The sequence below is a fragment of the Varroa destructor genome, unplaced genomic scaffold, assembly GCF_002443255.2.
Source record: "Varroa destructor unplaced genomic scaffold, Vdes_3.0 BEIS01000003.1, whole genome shotgun sequence".
Taxonomy (NCBI): domain Eukaryota; kingdom Metazoa; phylum Arthropoda; class Arachnida; order Mesostigmata; family Varroidae; genus Varroa; species Varroa destructor.
This window is the reverse complement of record NW_019211456.1, coordinates 43,959,902-43,979,753: the sequence shown is the minus strand read 5'-3', so window position 1 is coordinate 43,979,753 and position 19,852 is coordinate 43,959,902. Positions and strand designations below refer to the sequence as shown.

The following is a 19,852-nucleotide window of genomic DNA, read 5'->3' as shown; positions in this document are numbered from 1 at the left end:
TGGAACGTTTCAAAATACTGCTGATAATGATTTTAGATTCAATAGAACGAAATTACCTTAGGATGGTTCATGTCCTCAGATCTAAGGTAATGATGCTGCTGTCAAAAGTTTTATTTCGCACGGCTGTAGAAATATGTTACAGTCGACTCGCCAAATAAACATCCTGTCCTCGACGTCAATTGAGTTGGATGTACAATGCCCCGAACCCGAGGTCCATCAACCGTAAAGGCATAGTAATAACCTAGATATTTGCTAAGCAGCGCATGCAGAATGAGCAATATACTTGGCTTTTAAACAGCTTTGTAGAAAACATGCTTTTGCTCAACTACTTACAAATTACGAAAGGGCTTTAAAGAGAATCGTAGAACGAAAGTGAGAATGAAAACTTGTAATTGCCTTTAATTTTTCAGTTTGTAAGCCTAAACTCAGAAAGTGCTAGTATATAAAAATTTTTTATTGGCATATGATGTTAGAGACGTTGTGTTAGTAACAGTGAGCTAGATAAGATAAAGTGTGAAAAATACTAATATGTGATTCATAAGGTGTTATCAAGTTGAACTACAAAAATGGCTATACCATTTAATAAACACCGATCTGTACTGCACGTTTAGCATGAACAACCATCTTTTTAGCGTGAAGTACTTAGCAAAGAAATTCACTTCCAGTGGTTGCAGTTGGCATTATCTATTGCGCGGTTCGCATCAATGAAACTTGCATAAACTTGTATAAAAGATGCAAAAAGACTTATAAAAGATACCTCCAAAAAAGCAAATTATGACAACCGATGATGCTTACTCTACATAAACTTCGAAATGGATTTGAAATCAACTGGCATACAGCACATAAGGCATAAGCATAAGGCTTATGGTCGATGTAAACAATGGAGAACCTGTAACATTTACCGAACATAAATTGTAAATAGCTTTAGAGGGCCTTAATCTCCGAATTCACTCTAGACTAATATTTTTTTATCCTTAGACTTGATACAACCCCGTGATTGTTTAGTGGACTCATCTGTATCTACTCCTGTAATATTCAATTACAACTAAGTTTGCGTGACATAAACTTCATTAAAAATATATAGAAGACAGTTTCTATGTTCATATTAAGAAACAGATAGCAACGGCATCGACAAGTTTTCGAAATGTACTACGCACTATTTACATTGCCAAGCTATTAAAAAAATAACTTATTTTTTTATACCTCATTTCATGTGATTGAAAGAGTAGGCATGCGTTAATTATTTGGTTGTTTAATGATTACATTCCAAATTTATGCCAATATATATATTTTAACTTTCGATGATTGAGTCAGTGCCTAATGTATAATAAAGGCACGATAATTAAAAAAATTCCGAGAAGTGTTATCTGATAGAAAGAGAAATTCGAACCAGAATATATGTGACATTGAATAACCATACCATTTATTGTTGAGCAACATCAGCATGTGACAGCGAAAATAAATGGGAATTTATAGATAGTGATCCGATAAATTCTCAGGAATTCAGTGACTGAAAAGCCAAAGGTTTCAACCCTTAACTTATCGACTTCACTCATTCGCCCACCGAGTTGTCTTGAGCGAGGCGACAATGAGCATTTTGCCCTCTACAAAAGCCTGTACTACGTGGTTTTAAAAGCTGTCAGAAAAACTTCGCTATTAGGTATTATTGTATCTTTTTTTTTATCTTTCTCTTACTATTTAGCGTGATTAACTACAACTGCTTATGAGTGTAAGCTAGATGCATCGATTCAAATAGCAGCCAGTTGAATATTAACAAGCCTCTCATATGTTTATTGCTATATATATATATATATATATATATATATATATATATATATAGACTATTCATATACAAGCGTATGCTCTATCGTCGGACTGCCGGATGTCCACTTTGTGTATTCCTATCGAGTATCTCCCAGAAATGAAGGAGATTGGCCCGATCAAGGTGGCGTTTGTACTTCGAAAGTTGGATAACAGTCACAGACCATTTCTCAACATTTGTATCAAGTGCCTCTTCGTCCCACTTCATGTGAAACGCTCGAACTGAAATCACATAAGACAAGAAACACTCACAATTAATAATAATAAATACATAAATGTGTGCATTTTAAGTACAGATATAGGATGCAGTTAGGACAGCCAGCCGCTGAAAGACACAGGATCCCTGCAATGGTAATCAACAAACTGGCGGCAAATGTAAAAGACACAAAAAAAACAAGTCTGTGAAATAGAACCTATCCAGAAACTCTGCTTCTGATAAACACCTTAGTAGTCTGCTATTTAAATAAGATGTAGGTAGCTATAGGTCAAAATGAAGTTTTGCGATGATTTGATACATATTAGATTCGCTGGAGTAGGTAGCCGTATATTTATTCACATAAACATATCGAATTCGCATTAGATAGGGTGAACGACAGGCTAAACGTACTACGTGCAAAGATTTCGACGGGGTTTCCACCCCACGGCCATCCTTTAAATTGCCAAGTGGGGCCTTGCACAAAGACAGCTGCGACACGGTCCCAATCTTCTGGACGTAGATGTCTTGGGTCATCGATAACCTGCAGAAAATATACCAGATGCTAATTTTCGAACTCTTTTCCATAACAACTGCGGTAGTAAGGGCAACGGTTCGTACCTTAGTTGTTCATACCTACCCGGTATAGACGATTAAATAAACTGAAAATTAACTAAATCATCGCGCTCGAGATGCGTTTACCTTGTACGGCTGTGTAAGAGTTGACCCAATTCTTCTGTGTTGAACAATGACAGCCTGCTCTCTTCGGACGCCTGCTTTACGTTTTTCATCCGAGCTGACGAATCTACATTAAAAAAAAACGCAATAGAGAATAAATCGCTACATTGTTTTGCTGAACTCGTATCATATTTTGTTAAAGTGTTTTCCACATCGCATGTATATCAATAAGGAAAGGTGGTATTTTTCATTATTACTAGGGTCTTTAAACATAGCGTTTTTTTTCAATGCACATTATTTTTGTCATCGTAAGTCGTATAAGTCATCGTAAAACGGAAGGAAAGTGTATTTTACACACTTGAGATCCTCAAGGATGTCCTTTGCGTTGAACATCGTAATGAGTGAGGTGGTGGCAGCAGGTATAATTATTATCGGAGTTCTAGACACCCGTTTCTGCGGTACACCCGGAGAGGCTCCCCCGCCTACGCTATTGCGGCTACCAGGTGGTACTCTCGGCGATACACTGACTGGTGTTATCGAGGGACGCTGAGGACGTGAGCCCTCCGTCACAGATTTTAAGGTCATTCCATGATACGAACCCATCGTATCGATCTGAAATCCCTCCGTTTCTGAAATCACAAAAAAATTAAAGACAAAGACACGTTCTCAAATTAAAAAATAGCGATCACTTCTACATTTTATCACGTGTCTTAGTAAGATTAATCATTGCCTCAGCCCCAGAGTACTACGAAGAAAATAATCAATATAATATATCAAACGCACATGTACCACATATTTTACAATAAAAAGAAGAATACAGTGAAGAAGCTCACAAATAACTCAAAAAGCAGCGCCGAAATGTAATATTATATAATCGAATGAACTTACCTTTTCTTTTCTCGAATCGCTCTTGGTCATATCTGCTGTACGTCGTTTGTTGAGGTGGAATTTGCCGCACGGCCGCCACGCTCTGCGGCGTTGCCTGAGGTAGCAGTGGTCTGTTCGTTGGCTGATGTCCTCCTCCGTGTTCCCGAGCAGCGATCGACTGCAGGATAGGAAAAATGGTCTTAGCGAAGTTCTTCCCATTTGCCTGTAGAATCGTCGTTCGGTTCCGCCAAACACGTTCCCGCGACAGGATCACCGTCGTATGTTCTTTCTCATAATCGAGCATGTGCTGGAGCTCGGATGAAATAGGCTCGAGATCGTCATCGCCCTACCCAATCAAAAAATAAAACATGCCAGAGTTAAACAAGCAATATTAAATTGTGCACTATATTTTTGTTACCGTTAACGTTTGTACTTGCTATGCTCATATGTGCGTATAGTTTGAAGAAGAAGAAAAGTAACTAAAATGTCGTAACAGTTTAAAAAATTATGTTACATGAACTTAGCCGAAAGGGAGACATGATTACTCACGATTTTAATGGTATTTTTTTTTTTGGCCAGACGTTTAGCTTTGATGGCGGCGATTTTTTCGACTGAAAGCTTATCCGAGAGCGATGAGATGTTTTCGGTTGTGATTGCATCCTCTTTCGATGCATCCAGACGAGCTTGAAATTGCTCTTTTGCTTTTTGAACCTCAGTAGTTTCCAAACGTGGTCGCTTGGCCCCATCTTGACCTCTAAAAGCAACCAAACAGAAATACATTTGTACCCGTTTTTCTTATATATTCTTGTTATATATATATATATATAACAGGAATATAGTATGACTAGAACAAACAATTTTGTAACAAAAGAAATGTCTATGGCATTTATCGAGTGCCGTCTGCTGCCCTCCCCTTTTTCCAAATATAACCCTGTAATTGGTTAGAATGATATTCTATTTTACCAACCTGGTATCGGTAGCTGATCTTTTAAGAGTGATCGGTATGACCGGAGGCGCTGATTTGTCGATATTGGCCGAGATTTGCGTTTCTCCATTGAGGTACTGCAAAATGTCTTTTCGGTCCGGTCGACGTACGACACTAACACCAGCGTTCTGCGAACATTCATTAACAGTATGGAATGCACAAATTTAAATCCTCATCACTCGTAACTCTTTTAAGTAACATATTTAAATAAATAATATAAATAACAAACGCCCATAACACACCTTAGCAGCTATGAGTGACACGCCTTAAAAGACTTAAGTTAAAAAAAGCAGCTAGGACACGCTTGCGTTATCAGTATTCACTTAGAAAATGTCACAGTAGTTTCTATCATCAACATTGTCTTACGTTCACTTACCGCAGTTTGCCGTACGTAATTCGCGTGATTCAACGTAACATTTTTTAAAAAATGTAGCAGAGTGTCCAGGGTGTAATATTCCTTCGCGCCATCTTTAGCCGTTCTGTAAGAAAGCATCACATCGAGGGTCAAGCAACATCAAACGATTGAGATTGCCTTTTGCCAGTCAAGGGCAAAGTACACATTTGAGTTGCAAGCATTTCGATAGCAAAAAATAATAAACAAGACAATATCTGACGAATGCATATTTGCCGCTCACAGCAGCATCTATATCCCCGTAGAAAAGCAAAGTTTTTTTACTACTAAAACATTTAATATATACACAAATATACATAATCATGAAGCTCTCAAAAACACAGCCGGTATGCTCCGTCCGTCAGCGAAATGGTCGACAACAAAGTTAGATTCTGATGTCGACCATAAGCATCCCGTATAGCAAACATAATCTTAAAACGTCTACTGGCCTATCTTTTTCAATCCATTTAATTGCTATAGGCTTAATAACACTGAAGGCTATTGACTATGGCTATTAACACTACAACAGGAATTATATTGAACATTGTAGACGATACACGATATACGTAAATATGGTGTAATCAACATATACACTGAACACTTAGACAAACAATTAACCAGCCTGAAATCGCTGTTAGATTTTAGCGACTGGACTATGGTGCGTATTTGGTAAATACCTCTCGAACCAGCGTTTCCATACCTTTCTGCCACTTTAACATTGAACAATCAAATATCACAAATATGTTTTATATTCGTAGAGCTCTATCACCTCCACAACAATTTACCCGTATACGACGTAGTTAGTTTTAACATTTTTCGGCCACGCGTATTCTCCGAAGATGATTTTGTCGTCCTCCTCGTGAATTGGCTTGTTGCTCACATTATACTGACGCAGTAAACTTAACGGATCTGCCATAATGGGGACGGTTTTTAATCACTTCACTTCATCAACAACTCAACATAGAACACCTTCAGTCATGGCTCCCCTCGATGCGCTCATACTCTCGGCAACACACCCAGAACATCGAAAGAACAAAACAAAAAGTCGCTAGCAGACACCTTTGAAGAAGCAAAACGTAGAAGCTTTGGAGGATCCGAGAGCTAGTCTGTGCTAATGCGTCGGACGATGGTGCAAAGTATGTGTCTTCCGTAGTTTACGTTATCTAACCAGCCTGTTAGGCATTATCGTTTCTAGGTGTCTCTATTAATAGAGACTCACGCTAAGAAAAAACGATACTTTCATAGCAACGACAGATACTTCGATGCTATGAGTCAATGTAACACTGCCTAAAGTACAGCTCCGAATTTTAAAAGTATCTCACAGCGCCTGGTACGTTTCTACCATAAAGCCAGCGCCCCAGAGGGCAAAAAAAAGGGACTATTTTGAAACAGAGTGCGTTATAGCTCTGCTTTTTTCTTTTCAGATCTAATTTGTAACGACCTAAGGAAATAATAAATACAGTCATGTTAATCAAAAAATAAAATATTGTCATAGTTCAAACAAAATTTGCAATGGTTTGAGAAATAGAAATGTACCGCAATAGCAAACAAATGGTGCCTTTTTACCGGCACTAGATATTTGTAGGACATCTATATATTTCGGGTGTATCGCGCATTCACGCGCACACATGCGATTTAAGGTAGGATTCTAATAATCGTACCGTACTTAGACAGTTTTTGGTCCAAGTAAGCTTTTTTTTTTTTTTTTAATAGTCTTTAAACGTTCTCATTTTATTTTGCTTAGTCTTTTTTAGGGCTCGCTATATTATTAGGTAGCGCCCACCGATTCGCCGTCGTGTTTCGAGTTATCTCAAGAGCAGTCGACTTGGTTCAAGGTCGGAAAGATAAAACCTAATTAGGTCCAGTTTAGTGTTACAATCCGTTCAAACGATTGGCTTGGCAAAAACTTTTCTGTTTTCAATTGATTTGTGTAGACAAATAGTGATCGAGATGGCAGATACACCGCCGAAAGAGGTTTGTATCGGAAAACAACTAGAAACCCAGGTTCTGGTTACCTTGTTAATAGCTTGTTATGATAAGAAAAGGTCTACAGCAACATTTATTATTACCTCAGTTAGTCAAGTATTGTTAATACATTCATATCAGCTGCAGTAGGCAATAAAATACGCTATATTTGAATTGTAACCAGTATATATATACAATATAACCGATTACTGTGAAATTATAACTTCTACAGAATCAGAAATATCATGACCAGATTAGCACAAAAACTCAACACATTTATTAGGTCAAAATTAGAAAAAATTATAGATAGTTTCTTAAAAGTTTTAACGGCTCCTCGCTTTAGACAAGGGAACTTAGAGAAACAAGTTTCTGGATAGTTGAAAGATATGTATTTCACTAAGTTCCCATGTTCTCTAATAAATGTTTTGAGTTTTGTATTATTTTGGTTATGGTATTTCTGGTTCTGTAGAAGTTATAATCTCACTGTAGACGCGCATTAGATCATAGAAGTGAAACACTGAAGTTGTGTTTGAAAATTGTCCTTATAAGTATATTTCACGGTTAAGCTATTGAGGACATAAAAAGTAACACTTAGTGGGTATTTCTAATTAGTGAATTGAAAGAATCCTAAATATAAAAGTTGAATTATTGGGTCGTTAATCGCCAGCGCAGAGAACATGGGCAATATAATAGTCGCCAAGCTACACCACATATGGATTTAGGAAAGCTCGCGTTAAGCTCATGCAGTAGTGTGATCGTCGGGACTTTAATCGTAAATTGCATATATAAGCGCCTAGACGGACAAAACAACGACTGATTTTTGGCTTGTGACAAGCTTCAATACCTCCATGAATGACCAACTGGCGGTAGAGGCTGTGAAGAGCTGCTTAGAATTGTGAATAAACGCGTAGCGAGTGCAATGATATTTGCGCTGTATTAGATTAATTAGAACAAAAACTATAAGACTTCAATTATCAAGGAGTTAGCGTCCACCAATTGTCTCGATTTCAGTTTAGCGAAGACCCACGTGAATTGATTCCTGAGCTGTGCAGACAATTTTATCATCTTGGATGGGTCACAGGCACAGGAGGCGGTATTTCTCTTCGGCAGGGGTGCGTATTCCGGCACAGCACAGCAAAATGATTACGACGTAAACTACCGCAGCACCTGCATAATATTATATAACTTCCAATACTTCCTCTGTTAATATTCCCCTTACAAAATACCTATTTCGTTACAAATTTGAGTAATGAATCGACCTGACGATTGCGCATCGATATGTGCTGAAACATCTTAACGACGTTAAAACGGAACAAATAACTCGTAGCGGGCCATTCTATAGTAAAAGCTGCTCGCTACGATCTGCAGACTGCACTACATGTACCTTTTATACAGAAAAAAGATAATAATGATAGGCCAAAGATAACCCCATATATTTTTTCTGATTTACCGCTTGTTTTCATTTTTATGGTTTTAACTCATCAAAAATTACGAAAATGACCAAGTTGAATAGAACTAAACAAATTCGAGCGTTAAGCAGAATTACGTTCTGTTGGAACTTATAGCAGATATGTTGCACGGGGCAGAGTAACAAAGTAGGACACAATATTTTAAGCTGCAGTAGAAAGGCAGTGGAAGGTTGCATTTACTTGATTCGGATTTTGGCCTGAAGTATCATTGAACGTGATTATGAGCTAAGCAGTGATGTTTAGCTTACGGCATTATATGTACTAAATGCAACAATTAAATAGAAACTTAAATTTTATGTTACGGGTTTATTTTAGAGATATTGTCTATATGGCGCCGTCAGGTGTTCAAAAGGAACGGGTACAAACTGAAGACATATTCGTGTCGAATATGCGTTCAGGTAATATTCTATCGTTTCATGTATCGTATGTAAAAAAGAACATTAGGGTGCATGTGTGTGTAATCCTGATTTAGTTGATGCTTCAAGTTCAAGATGTCCGAACGATTTTGTAATAATTAGCTATGCATATTAATCAATGCTTCTTAGTCCATGCTTTTTAGAGGATACTGTAACACTCAATTTAGTCCAGCCAGACTGGAGCACGTATTCTAGAGCATTCATACTTTGAGCAAGGAGCCGTGCAGAATGTCAAATTAGTATAACGTAACATGCATCTTTGTTTGAAAATGCTACCCTTTTTAGGCGACGTTCTATATGCACCGAAGGGGCTAAAACAGTCTGAATGTGGGCCCCTCTTCATGAATGCGTATCGTATGCGTAACGCAGGCGCAGTAATCCATTCGCACTCGAAACATACCGTTATGGCCACACTTTTATACCCAGGAAAGGAGTTTGTTGTAACTCATTTTGAAATGATAAAGGTAAACACAATGAGTTCATAAATAATAATAATTAATAAGTACCGTTAGCTTGGCCATTGTTTCGAATGGGCTTGGAGTATCGAAGAGATCAAAGCATACTTTCAACAAATATATATGTGCTATTTTTGATGTAACATTTAATGTAACACGCAAAAAATTAAGCAAAAAAATGGACAAACGTATGAAGCTAAAATATTTTCTAAAATCATTTTTGACTGTTAGCATATGTAATCTAAAATCCACAAGTGTTTCATTTTTCTCGATAGGGACTTCGTAAGGATGGGACGTCGACAGCTTACCGTTACGATGAGCGTTTGGTGATTCCTATCATCGAGAACACCTGCTTTGAGAAAGATCTTGAACAATCGATGGCTGAGGCGATGCGCCAACATCCTCAAACGCCGGCTGTACTTGTTCGCCGACATGGAGCATATATATGGGGAGAAACCTGGCAGCGAGCAAAGACACAAGCGGAATGCCTTGACTATCTATGTGAAGTCGCGGTACAGTCGAAGTTGGCTGGTATCGACCCGACCATCCCTCCTAATGAATAGCTGAAGAGACATTACTCTAGCTAATGAAAATTTCGGTCACGCCTGTTTTGGGAAATATCTGAGTGGCTGATATAATTGAACACCGGGTAAATGATATGAACCTAAAAAACAAGAGGTCAATTTGAATGCAACGCTACCTCTTGTTATAGGCAATGAGGAAAATTTCATTAGTAAGGTATTCCATTACATCGTAAACCTACATTACTTAAGCTTCAAGATGAATAAAAAACGTACTGCAAACAAGACAGTATTAGAAATTTGTATTGAAAGTTAAAATTTATATTTTCACGTAAACAACCCTAAATAAATATCACGTTGATTTATAAAGTTCTGTCGTTTTGACTACCTATTCGTGTGATGACTGCCTAGCTTATTTAATAGAATACGTAATAAAAGAGAACTGACATGCGTAACACCCATGGATGACTACCTACCAACTTAGGAGTAAGATACTGAAGAACGCACTGCTTGATTTAGCTTGTTAACACACACGGTAATAATTCTTAGGATGTATCTAGCGAGTCCATTGGTATTTGAATGTACCCATTTGATATGAGAATTAGACATACATTCAGTATCTGTTTCCCTTTCTTTTCTGCATACCAACCTGTGTCCCTACAACCTTTTTAGCAATACCAAGAAGAACAAAATCTGCAAATATGCACGAACAAAACATCTATCATATAGTACTTGTTTCTATCGAAAATCTAAATTTAAGTAGTTTTGCTAAAGCAATAAGAGCTATGTTTTTTTGCTTTTGTTTGTTTCTTGTTTTTTTTTTATCTCAACTATATTGATCATTCCAAACTTTAGTTTCATGTATTTCCTCTAACTTCTGTCTTTCAGAATTTTTTTTTCATTGAGTTCACGGCCAGAAGGTTTTATGTAGTTTGGATACACCTAAAGTAATTGCCGAAATGACACCCGTGGACGCTGAATTTGCTCGAATCCGAACTGCAGAATCGTGTTCGGAAGGAAATAAAGAAGGCGATTATTTTTGGGATATAATGTTTTCTTATTTAATGAAGTGAAAAAGTTTGAATTGATCATTAACTTATGTTGTATGTGTTAGATTTGGAAGTTGTCGAACGCACAGTGAATAAGTAGAGTGGTCCTCTCAAGAAGCGATACCTTGAGCTTTACAATCGGAAACGACTAGAATGATCAGGAACAAATTCCAAGATAAGCCAAACTGATGCTTGCGTAGGGAAATCTATATTAACGATAGAATGACATCGTCCATTATTCTTAAGAATGTTTTGTAACCGCTTCTATTTAAAGAAACATCTTAAACTCTGATGTTTGGGTACCTCATGAGCCAAACTACCGCCGTTTGGACTAGTGTGCATTGGGATATAATTAGTTTTTTTAAGAATTCGGTGAAGTGAGTCTGGAGCGATTAGAATTTTGTAATCCGAGTTAAGTAAGCTTGTGAGAATAATGGTGTGATCTGAGGATGGTCGTCGCATACAGGATTGTAAAAAACGCGGTCAGTTGGAAATAAACCTTAATTACAAGGCATCCCAATGAATGAAAAAATGATGCAACGAATAACTACACTCATCTTGTAGCCCTATAAAAAAAAAGTAATGGCTCTTATCCGAGAGTTTAAATCATTCCTCTCACTATAGGCCCTAATTTTGCTCAGTCAAGCTATCATTTATTTTTTGAGTCTAAGCTCAATCTTTTTAGTTGACAAGCATTTGACTTCTCATATGGTATAAAAATATATACGCGCTATCAAAAATAGCAAACAACGCCCCATTCGGTGGTTCTCAAAACAAAAAAGACCTATATATACATATGAGTAATCGGTAAGAACTACGACAATTATTTTACAAATACATTTTAGAGTTATTGCATAAAAAAATCGATGATGCTTTCTGATTCAATGTTTGCTCTGTCAAATTGTCATGTAAAGTTCGTGCCAATGCTTGCACTATTGTGTTATATCCATTGTCCATATTATCTCGAAGCACGCATCCAATAAAGCCAGAAATCCTCGATACACTAAAATTCGCTCAGTGAAGTTCTAAGAGCACGGAAGCGCTGTTGCTTTTCACACCTTGAACACTTGAAGACAAACCAGTTTATGCTGACTGAGACGTAAGTCACAACCATATTCAAGCTGTAGGACAACTATTCTGTTTTGCAGGTTTACAGAACACTTCAGTTGTGAAGTCAATTACTAGGTGGATGATCTTCAGCCACTTGTAGTTGTCCTGCATGGATCTGATAATGAGTCTGTAGTAGGAGTAGCTTAAATGCGTTTGCCGTAAAACAAATCGATGTCTATTTTTGTCAACGAACTGCTAAACGAACTGCATGCTGTACAGCTCATAATTTCCATCGTTCTCAACGGCTAATCTTATGCCATACCTTAACCGATTTTTGCTGCTGAATTGTAAACCTTCCATATACAGACCTATGTAGGTTACAACGAAATCTCGATCACTGACGCTTTACGGCAAGCGTATGCTAAACTTTCTCCGTGAGACTTATTAATTCAGAACGGAGCCTTAATTCGGTGCTAACGTCTTCGTCGCCATTGGCATTAAGGTGCTGCTCATCTTCATTTTCGCAAAGAGAAAAAGCCCCGCTTGCGACGCTTGAACCTAGAAATCCTGAATGAGCTTGTTGACGAAATGCTACCTAAGGCGGATTCCATTAGCTTCGAAAACTACGCGTGGCAACTGATTGGTGTCCTATAACGGTTCATTCAATTTTATCGTGCTAGAAATCATAACCGCGCATGTTTTAATGCACTCTTTTGCCTTCTTAGGGGAACCTAGAATGAATGCAAGCTCATTGCGGGGTTATATTCCAGAATGAAATTTTCCGTATCCCACCTGAAGACTGCCTGGAAGGAAGAACTACGCCTTGAAACGATGGAGTCATTTCAAACAGCAAGAAATAAACTTGGTTTGAGGAGCTGAGCGATGGCCATACAAATAGCTTTCCCGATGGACCGCGACTTCGTGCCCGATCAGCCTGACATTTCAATGACGAACATTGTCCAGGGTCATTTATGTACAAGCTCTTGGAGGTTTATCCTGATAAAGTACAAAGTCCAAATCAAATAAGGAACGAGCACCTGAAGAATGGATTTACCCCCTTGCTAGATGGCGCTGTTTAACGAGTGCCTTTGAAAAGGCGCCCTAAACGCCCAGTGACCAGCCGCCGTGCTTCTAATCATCTCTCAAGCTAAAAGAAGCTCTAACCTGTTGCCAACGTCTTGCTGTAGTTATTAGAAAAGTATGTACTACAAACTGCTAACCTCCCTAGTAATGAAACGATTAAGTCGATTTCTAGAAATCGCTAGCGTCATTCCGAAGGAGCACTACAACTTTTCACGTGACCGGTCAATCAAAATAGCGTGTAAAGCTCTACCAGCCGGCGCTGCCACTATTTGCCGTCTTCGCCGAGGCTTAAGGGAACCTTCGATTCGGCGTCAAGCGGCGTCTTTCTGAGACTCTTGACAACAAAAAGGGTCCCACAAAAATCTTTAGCCATTATAATGGTTATCCTTTAAAAACAAACTGATAACCTTTCACGCTTCCGTCAAGCCGCCGTACTCGCGCAAGGGTGTAACTTAAGCCTTCAATTGCTCCGTAAACTTTTGAGGGATCTATCAGCAAGGGCCCGAGGGCCCAGGAACCTTATGAAAATAACCTATGCTGATGACCTAATTAACTGTGGTAGCAGGTTTTCTCAATCCATCAAGCGTCAGCTAGACTGCACATAATGTCCGTAATGCTCGACTTAACCTTGAGTTTGACAAAGACAGAGATAATGAACTCTAGGAAAGGAGGGGAGAGCGCCTTTTAAGACGCGCTGCCTCTTGCGGGATTGCCCCTCGCCTACGTAAACAATCTCCCTACATTAGACCACTTCTTTCGCTCAATGGTGAAAGTCACGGAGAGCTGCAAAAAAACAATAGCAGAGGTATCTGCTATCAGTAATACCCATCTTCCTTCAGTCGCTACCAGCTTTAAATTATTTTACCTTAAAGTACATTAGATCCCAGCTCACTGCATAGAAGACTTCGTTTTTTTGAAGTTGCAACTAAATAATCTCAATGATGTTTTGAGTCTCTTACACGTGTACAGCGCACGGCACAAGGCTACCCTAACTTTGTCACCTCCTCGCAAAAATATCGCTGTTCATATAGGACTTATCGCTGGATTTTGTTTTTGAAAAATGCTTTATATCGTGGGAGAGCAAAAAAAAGTGGATTCTACGAATGTAGACATAAGTTTATCACCTTGATGATAGCTGAATGGGTAACGTAGTTGGTTGCTAACCTCGTTTAGTTTCGGGAGCCACCATTTGGTGATGTGCCAAACGGCGATACTGGACATAAGACTCGAAACAGAGAGCTATATGAAGCAACGTATGGAGGTCAAGGATCCGCTGAAATCGCGATAATCAATGTTGGCGTTGCCATAAACTATGTGTCTTTTCGAATTTTCATCAACCAAATAAAATGTGTATATACGTACCAGATGAGAAGAACAGTGTAATAGATATTATTAAACAGCAATTTGTTCGAACGTGACAATGGAAAACCGCTTATCACTGATCATGTGACAGTTATCTACGAAAAGACTTCTATGCAGTGTACGTATTTGAATCCTAACTGAGGCTCCTGTCGTTTTCATGGCTACACATGCATACTCAAATATATTTTACTATACATAACGCTAACTTTCTTTATTCACATAGGTTATGTAGTATTGTACTTGATGGAATTTGAAAAGCAATCCCTAGTCAAGGGGCTTGGTGTTCAGGTCATCGCGCCAACTTCACGCAATGCCACAATGAATTCGACTTATATTACGGATCGTGCCTATATCGTGTTTCGATATCATGTTTCTATGATTACGACTATATTTCAAGTTTTACGTTTATATTTTCAAGCACTATGCACGGTCTGCCTAACAGCAGGTGTGAATAATAAATATTAACATAATTAGTATCTAACGTTTAACCCTCCCTGATTTAAAAAATGAACACACATGGTCGTATATAGTTAATTTTTGTCATTTTTTTTGCAAGATGATATTTTATTATGAGCACACAATAGCCATCTTTATTTATACACAGAAATATCAAGCGCCGGCAAGGCTTGTCATGGTTGTCAACAGGGCGCATTCTCTGTTTGACGTTCGCTCTCTCAACTGCATCAGTTTTTGCCCTGTTTCACATTTCGTATTTCTTCTGTTTGGCAGAAAGAGTTCGCCTGCCCGTATGAAGAGTGTACAAACTTCGGTCGCCCTTCGCAAACTTTCAGATGGAAGATTCAAGATCGATATATTTTCCCTTCCATCTGATAAGTTTATTACCACATTTTCAAAGGAAAGCATAAACCACAGGTGTCCCTAGGGCAACTGGCAACACCATCGATCTTGTCACGGCGCCTTTTCCAGAAACGATCTCATTTTCGTCCACCATTTTTTATGTTCTGTAAATTTTTAAGCATCATTTTTATTAGTTGTATAATTTGCCTCTGCCTTACGTTAACGGCCGTAGGTGGGGAATATACATTCACATAAGGTTGTATGTACGGATCGGTGTGTTATAGCACAGGGTAAATAGAATTTTCATCTCAGTTCCTTTTCTTTTTTTTTTTTGGGTGTACAATATAACTATTATGTCTTCCCTCTAAACGTTATTATTATACGTCGTTATTTTAGCTTTGCTCAGCGTAAACGTATCGGGTTATCAATATTATGATCAGTGTCAGGGATTCTTATATCGTATATCGTTATTCTTGATATAGGTTTGGCTAAATGCGATAGATAGATATAATCACCATTGGTTTACAATATTCATGATACTAATTATTCATAATAGTACTAATAATTATAATTGTGATAAGCGCATATTCATAACTATATGTTAAATTATAACCTTAGCATTTATAATATTAAGGATGGTAGTATAGTAGTAATAATGGTAATGTAAATTTATAGATTAGGTCTTTTGCTACTATGGAAATTTTGCTGTTTTGACATTACTTGCATCTCTTATGCTCAATACCAATGCGATTAATAAAATTTTAAGCGCTGCCGTCCCGCTTGCCGAAAGTAGGCGTGTCGCTATGTCAGAACGCTGCGCTATACCTTTTTGTATACCCGCGTTACTTGCTATTGTAAATAAAATATTCGTCTGACGGCTTTTTATGCTATTAGTATACTAATCATGATTTTACTCGACGAAATTCACTTGTTCTAATTGGTCTGACAACTTGCTTCTGACATGATTTGTGTTCTACTTGATTTTTGTTCAAGTTTTTGTTGCAAATCAGAAAAATGACACTTTTCCGGTTTTGTTCGAGCTGTGTAAGAGTTCTGTATTTTACACACTGTATAGGGCGCATAACGTATCAAACAACTCGTCCATATCAAAGCCTACATGTCGTGAGAAACCGTTAGATTCACCATTTTACTGATCGTTATCCATTGATGCAACATGGTGAGCGTACTTATAGTGAAGTCATGGATGTCAGTCGTGTGTAAACGTGTCGTTGTCGTCGTACAATAAATCATGAAATTTCATGGAATATTTCTATAAACAAATATTTACGAGTATTGCGTCCGATGCTTCCGTTACTCTTATGATTGCTGCTCTGGGTGCCGTTTTTCCCACTTCAACGTAGGTCAATTGACTCATCTTTTTCGCTAATAAGGGCAGCCATTGAAGATAAATGGGTAAATGTCTTACTACGATGTCATAATTGTGTCAGTAGCCTCAACGAACATTAAGAATTATAAATATGGATGCAAGATACAATACGTTAATCATTTAATAAAACTATAATATAATACAAACGCTTTCAGCCCACTAGAATATGGCATTGACAGTATGCTCCCGAATACAAAAATACCCCGTACTAGGAGGCATCTGTAGACTGCTCGTTATTCTTCTTTAATGTTTGTAACTGACGCCTTCGTTTGGTGTCACTCGACTATTGGCTTCGCCAAGATCCCGAAGCAGGCCTTGTTAAGTTCTAGCGATCTTTTTTCAGTTGGGCTGATCACGTCCGCATTTTTCACATGGTTCTGGTTAATTGATAATGGTATAATTTTGTTTGATTATTATATATATATATATATATATATATCTATATATATGCATGTATGTTTTAGTAAATGGGTAGACTGATAGGTATATTCTCCGTAGCGCAATTTTCGTGCTCAAATTCACAAGGTTTTACCTTGACACGCCTTGAGAGAATAACAGCCATGCAATTTTAGGGGGGGGGGGCTAAACGTGCTCATTGCTTTGCTTGTAGTAATTGACCGACCTTTTTGTCTTCGATCATTCTAATTACGCGCATTAAAAGAATCCTGCCTTCCCAAACACTGCTTGTCTCGTGCACGCAGTAAGTGTATGTTACACAGAAATAAATAACCGGCGTAATAACCGTGTTTCAATGCTCGCCGTTAGAAGAAAGCTTGATTTTGGTCACAGCCATACCAGAACATCAGACAAGACCTAAACTTTCGCTTGTGTTCTGACGCGAAGCCGCGGATCATTTACAGCAGTCTGACGCTTGTCGAATCGGCGATAGGCATACGTACACTCGCACACTCACGTCGTGTCGTTTAGGTATATTCAAAACGACTTTAATCTGCAGTCGATCCTTTTTTTAATTAATAACCCAAAATCTCGAAAGGTTTTCTGCTGGTTGAAATATAATAGTTGATCAACTTTAATCCTGGTATCGTTGCTGAGGGACTAACAAGCTGAGCAGATCGAGTCAGAATGGTACGTAATCGCCAGTCCAGCTACACACATGAACACACGTTAATCGAGATCAGTACAAGCGATGTATGTAGAACCCGAATAGGACAAAGGTTATACAATATAACCAATGCTTTATTCCTGTTATTAGGTCTCTGCTAGAATTAAGCTGTAGATGATTATAAGTGTGACGAATTTGGCTGGAGTACAGGCATAAGTCGTGCAGTACTGCTGTATTCTACTACCAAAGATTCCCTAATGCACGCAGTTTTGACAGGTGTAAGTCCGATACGCTTGCACGAAAGGCTGCGTTGCAATGATCTAATCATGCTCGTTCGAAATCTACATACATACATCTCATATTAAAGTAAATGTATATATCAAATATGGCCCAGTTAGGATCCATTGTCAGCGGGAATTAACATGCTTCTCTGTTGGAGGTAGATTCCCCTACGCCACTCATTGGCTACCTGTGATATCAGCATATTTTTATTATTAAACGCTTCGTCATAATCAACTTTAATATTGGTCCACATTCACAAGCAATCTCTAGGGCTTGCAACGTTCGAACTGACCAAATCGACGCTCCAATGCATTGCGAAGCTCATCAACACTTCGCCTGCTTTCTTAGGCTACTATAACTAGATATTTCATCGTAGTGATTGACAACCAAAGGGTTTAATCGTAAGTCATAGACTAAATCGATCGCGCAGTTGCGAGCTTTTCAAGTAAGTCACCAATTAATTTGTTCAGACCCGATGAAGTAAAAGGGGTTTATGCTTTTCCTGTGTTTTCCTATGTTTCTGTCCATTAATTTGAAGCATAGTTAGTTACAGACGCGCATTTTTTCCGAGTATTCCATCTGTATCGAAAAAAAAACACCCATCTTGCAGATCGTCCGCAAATCGAACTGGAAGTTCAACTAAATTCACACAGGTGCAATTACGCGCGATTTATGGTACGGCTTAATTTGCGCTAGTAAAATTGGCCATTATTTAGCAGCCAAACAATTATCTGATATTTCTCTTATATTAGAATCTCATTATATTCTGCTCTAATTAATCGTACGATCCATCGACCAATATTAAATAACGTCGATCCGACTATCTTTTATCAATTTTATGCAATATTACTTCTATTATCTGTATGACTATTAAACATTTTGAGACGCCGACCACATTTTCGTATGTCAGTTTTGATTACCTTACCCTAAACTAGTTCACATCATTTTTTGCTGATCAGCTGTTGTCAATGCCAACAACGCGAGCCCTTACCAATTTGGACTTATTATTAGAACACCCGTATCTCCCACCTTTCTCTATCATTCCTATCGCTAAATACAAGGTTACAGAATATGTATGGGCGTACACAAGACAAAATGTTGTACGTATTTAATAAGCAGAAATAAAACCAATAGGAGATCGGGTAAAATATGATCGAATATATTCAGGTAGTAGCAGGCCAATAATATATAAATTGATGTTTGTGCTTGTAGCGGTAGATGCAAATGTTCTTGTTTTTTGTTGTTGTTGTTGTTGTTCATATTTATATGTTATCTTGATGTTGTTGTCGAAGTTGTTGAGTTTGTCTCGTAGTTGTTGCGGGTTGCCCCGGGGCGCCCGTTGTCCATCTGTCGTCAACGGATGAATCTTGGTATGATGATAATTCGATGTTTCGCTCTTTTCTCTCATATGCGGTCACAGTTTCACCATTGTTTTTCTATAGTACGAATTATTACCGTTAATATACTTTACTTACTAATGATCAATCGTATGATTACCGACAGGGTCAAACCAACCAGCTTCCCGCATCAGCGTTCAAGCTTCAACGTGAAATGTATAGACTCTGACTCTGCGACAACTTCACTCAATTTTGTTTTTTCGTTCGGCTTTCGTACATGTCTGACAACGTACCCTCCCAAGGGTCTCGGCGCCATCACGCACCATTGGTCTTTATAACAATTAAAATCGACGTTTCCAGTCTCTCTGCACCTCTCGCGCTCATGTCTCTGTTATTGTCAATACTACCATATATATTTCCATCTGTCTTTCTCTATTGTCTAACATACGCAATATATCATTTCTTTCTATCATTTATAGCCTCTTCGTATTATCTGTGCATCTATTTAAACTCCTGTTCCACTTTCAGCTTCTTTAATATTATTTTTCCTTCGTGAAAGGAGTCGTGCCATCATTATAGGGACACAGTATTTATATGGTTTTTATCATCGTTACCATCATCACCATATTCGTCCACGTCGGCGTGTTATATATATATATTTTATATATATATATATATAC

At 38.1% G+C, this 19,852-nt stretch overlaps 3 protein-coding genes across 5 annotated transcripts in view; 1 reads left to right on the top strand and 2 right to left on the bottom strand.

Moving 5' to 3' along the window:
* Nucleotides 1–1,397: 1,397 nt before the first annotated feature.
* Nucleotides 1,398–5,988, bottom strand: LOC111247528 (parafibromin-like). The gene is made up of 9 exons (XM_022798554.2): nucleotides 5,721–5,988; nucleotides 4,921–5,023; nucleotides 4,527–4,672; nucleotides 4,109–4,313; nucleotides 3,581–3,905; nucleotides 3,051–3,321; nucleotides 2,717–2,819; nucleotides 2,429–2,558; nucleotides 1,398–2,043 (listed from the first exon to the last, which is right to left on the bottom strand). The coding sequence occupies exons 1-9, from the start codon at nucleotides 5,849–5,851 to the stop codon at nucleotides 1,865–1,867; spliced, it is 1,593 nt and encodes a 530-aa protein (XP_022654289.1). The 5' UTR covers nucleotides 5,852–5,988; the 3' UTR covers nucleotides 1,398–1,864.
* A 450-nt stretch (nucleotides 5,989–6,438) lies between these two features.
* LOC111247529 (methylthioribulose-1-phosphate dehydratase) lies at nucleotides 6,439–10,148 on the top strand. 2 transcript variants are annotated; one of them, XM_022798556.2, is made up of 5 exons: nucleotides 6,439–6,575; nucleotides 7,912–8,012; nucleotides 8,685–8,767; nucleotides 9,071–9,249; nucleotides 9,516–10,148. In XM_022798556.2, the coding sequence occupies exons 1-5, from the start codon at nucleotides 6,564–6,566 to the stop codon at nucleotides 9,801–9,803; spliced, it is 663 nt and encodes a 220-aa protein (XP_022654291.1). In that variant the 5' UTR covers nucleotides 6,439–6,563; the 3' UTR covers nucleotides 9,804–10,148. The 2 variants fall into 2 exon arrangements, with proteins under 2 accessions (XP_022654291.1, XP_022654290.1); XM_022798555.2 differs by lacking the exon at nucleotides 6,439–6,575 and adding an exon at nucleotides 6,694–6,909.
* Nucleotides 10,149–14,830: 4,682 nt separating this feature from the next.
* Nucleotides 14,831–19,852, bottom strand: part of Syp (synaptotagmin binding cytoplasmic RNA interacting protein) — a 22,971-nt gene continuing 17,949 nt past the window's right edge. For both annotated transcript variants that reach the window (XM_022799680.2, XM_022799681.2), the window contains one exon: nucleotides 14,831–15,267. Coding sequence is in view for 1 of the 2 variants with exons in the window: in XM_022799681.2 (XP_022655416.1) it covers nucleotides 15,215–15,267 (53 nt within the window). In the remaining variant the exon portion in view is untranslated. The remainder of the gene's footprint in view (nucleotides 15,268–19,852) is intronic.

Bases quoted from the DNA above. Each gene is read 5' to 3' on its own strand.
- LOC111247528 (XM_022798554.2), bottom strand. From the start codon at position 5,851: ATGGCAGATCCGTTAAGTTTACTGCGTCAGTATAATGTGAGCAACAAG. The intron at 3,906-4,108 runs GTGAGTAATCAT...TTGATTGGGTAG, and splicing joins AAAAAAATACCATTAAAATC to GGCGATGACGATCTCGAGCC. The intron at 2,044-2,428 runs GTACGTTTAGCC...ATGTGATTTCAG, and splicing joins CGTCGAAATCTTTGCACGTA to TTCGAGCGTTTCACATGAAG.
- LOC111247529 (XM_022798555.2), top strand. From the start codon at position 6,886: ATGGCAGATACACCGCCGAAAGAG. The intron at 6,910-7,911 runs GTTTGTATCGGA...TCTCGATTTCAG, and splicing joins CAGATACACCGCCGAAAGAG to TTTAGCGAAGACCCACGTGA. The intron at 8,768-9,070 runs GTAATATTCTAT...TACCCTTTTTAG, and splicing joins CGTGTCGAATATGCGTTCAG to GCGACGTTCTATATGCACCG.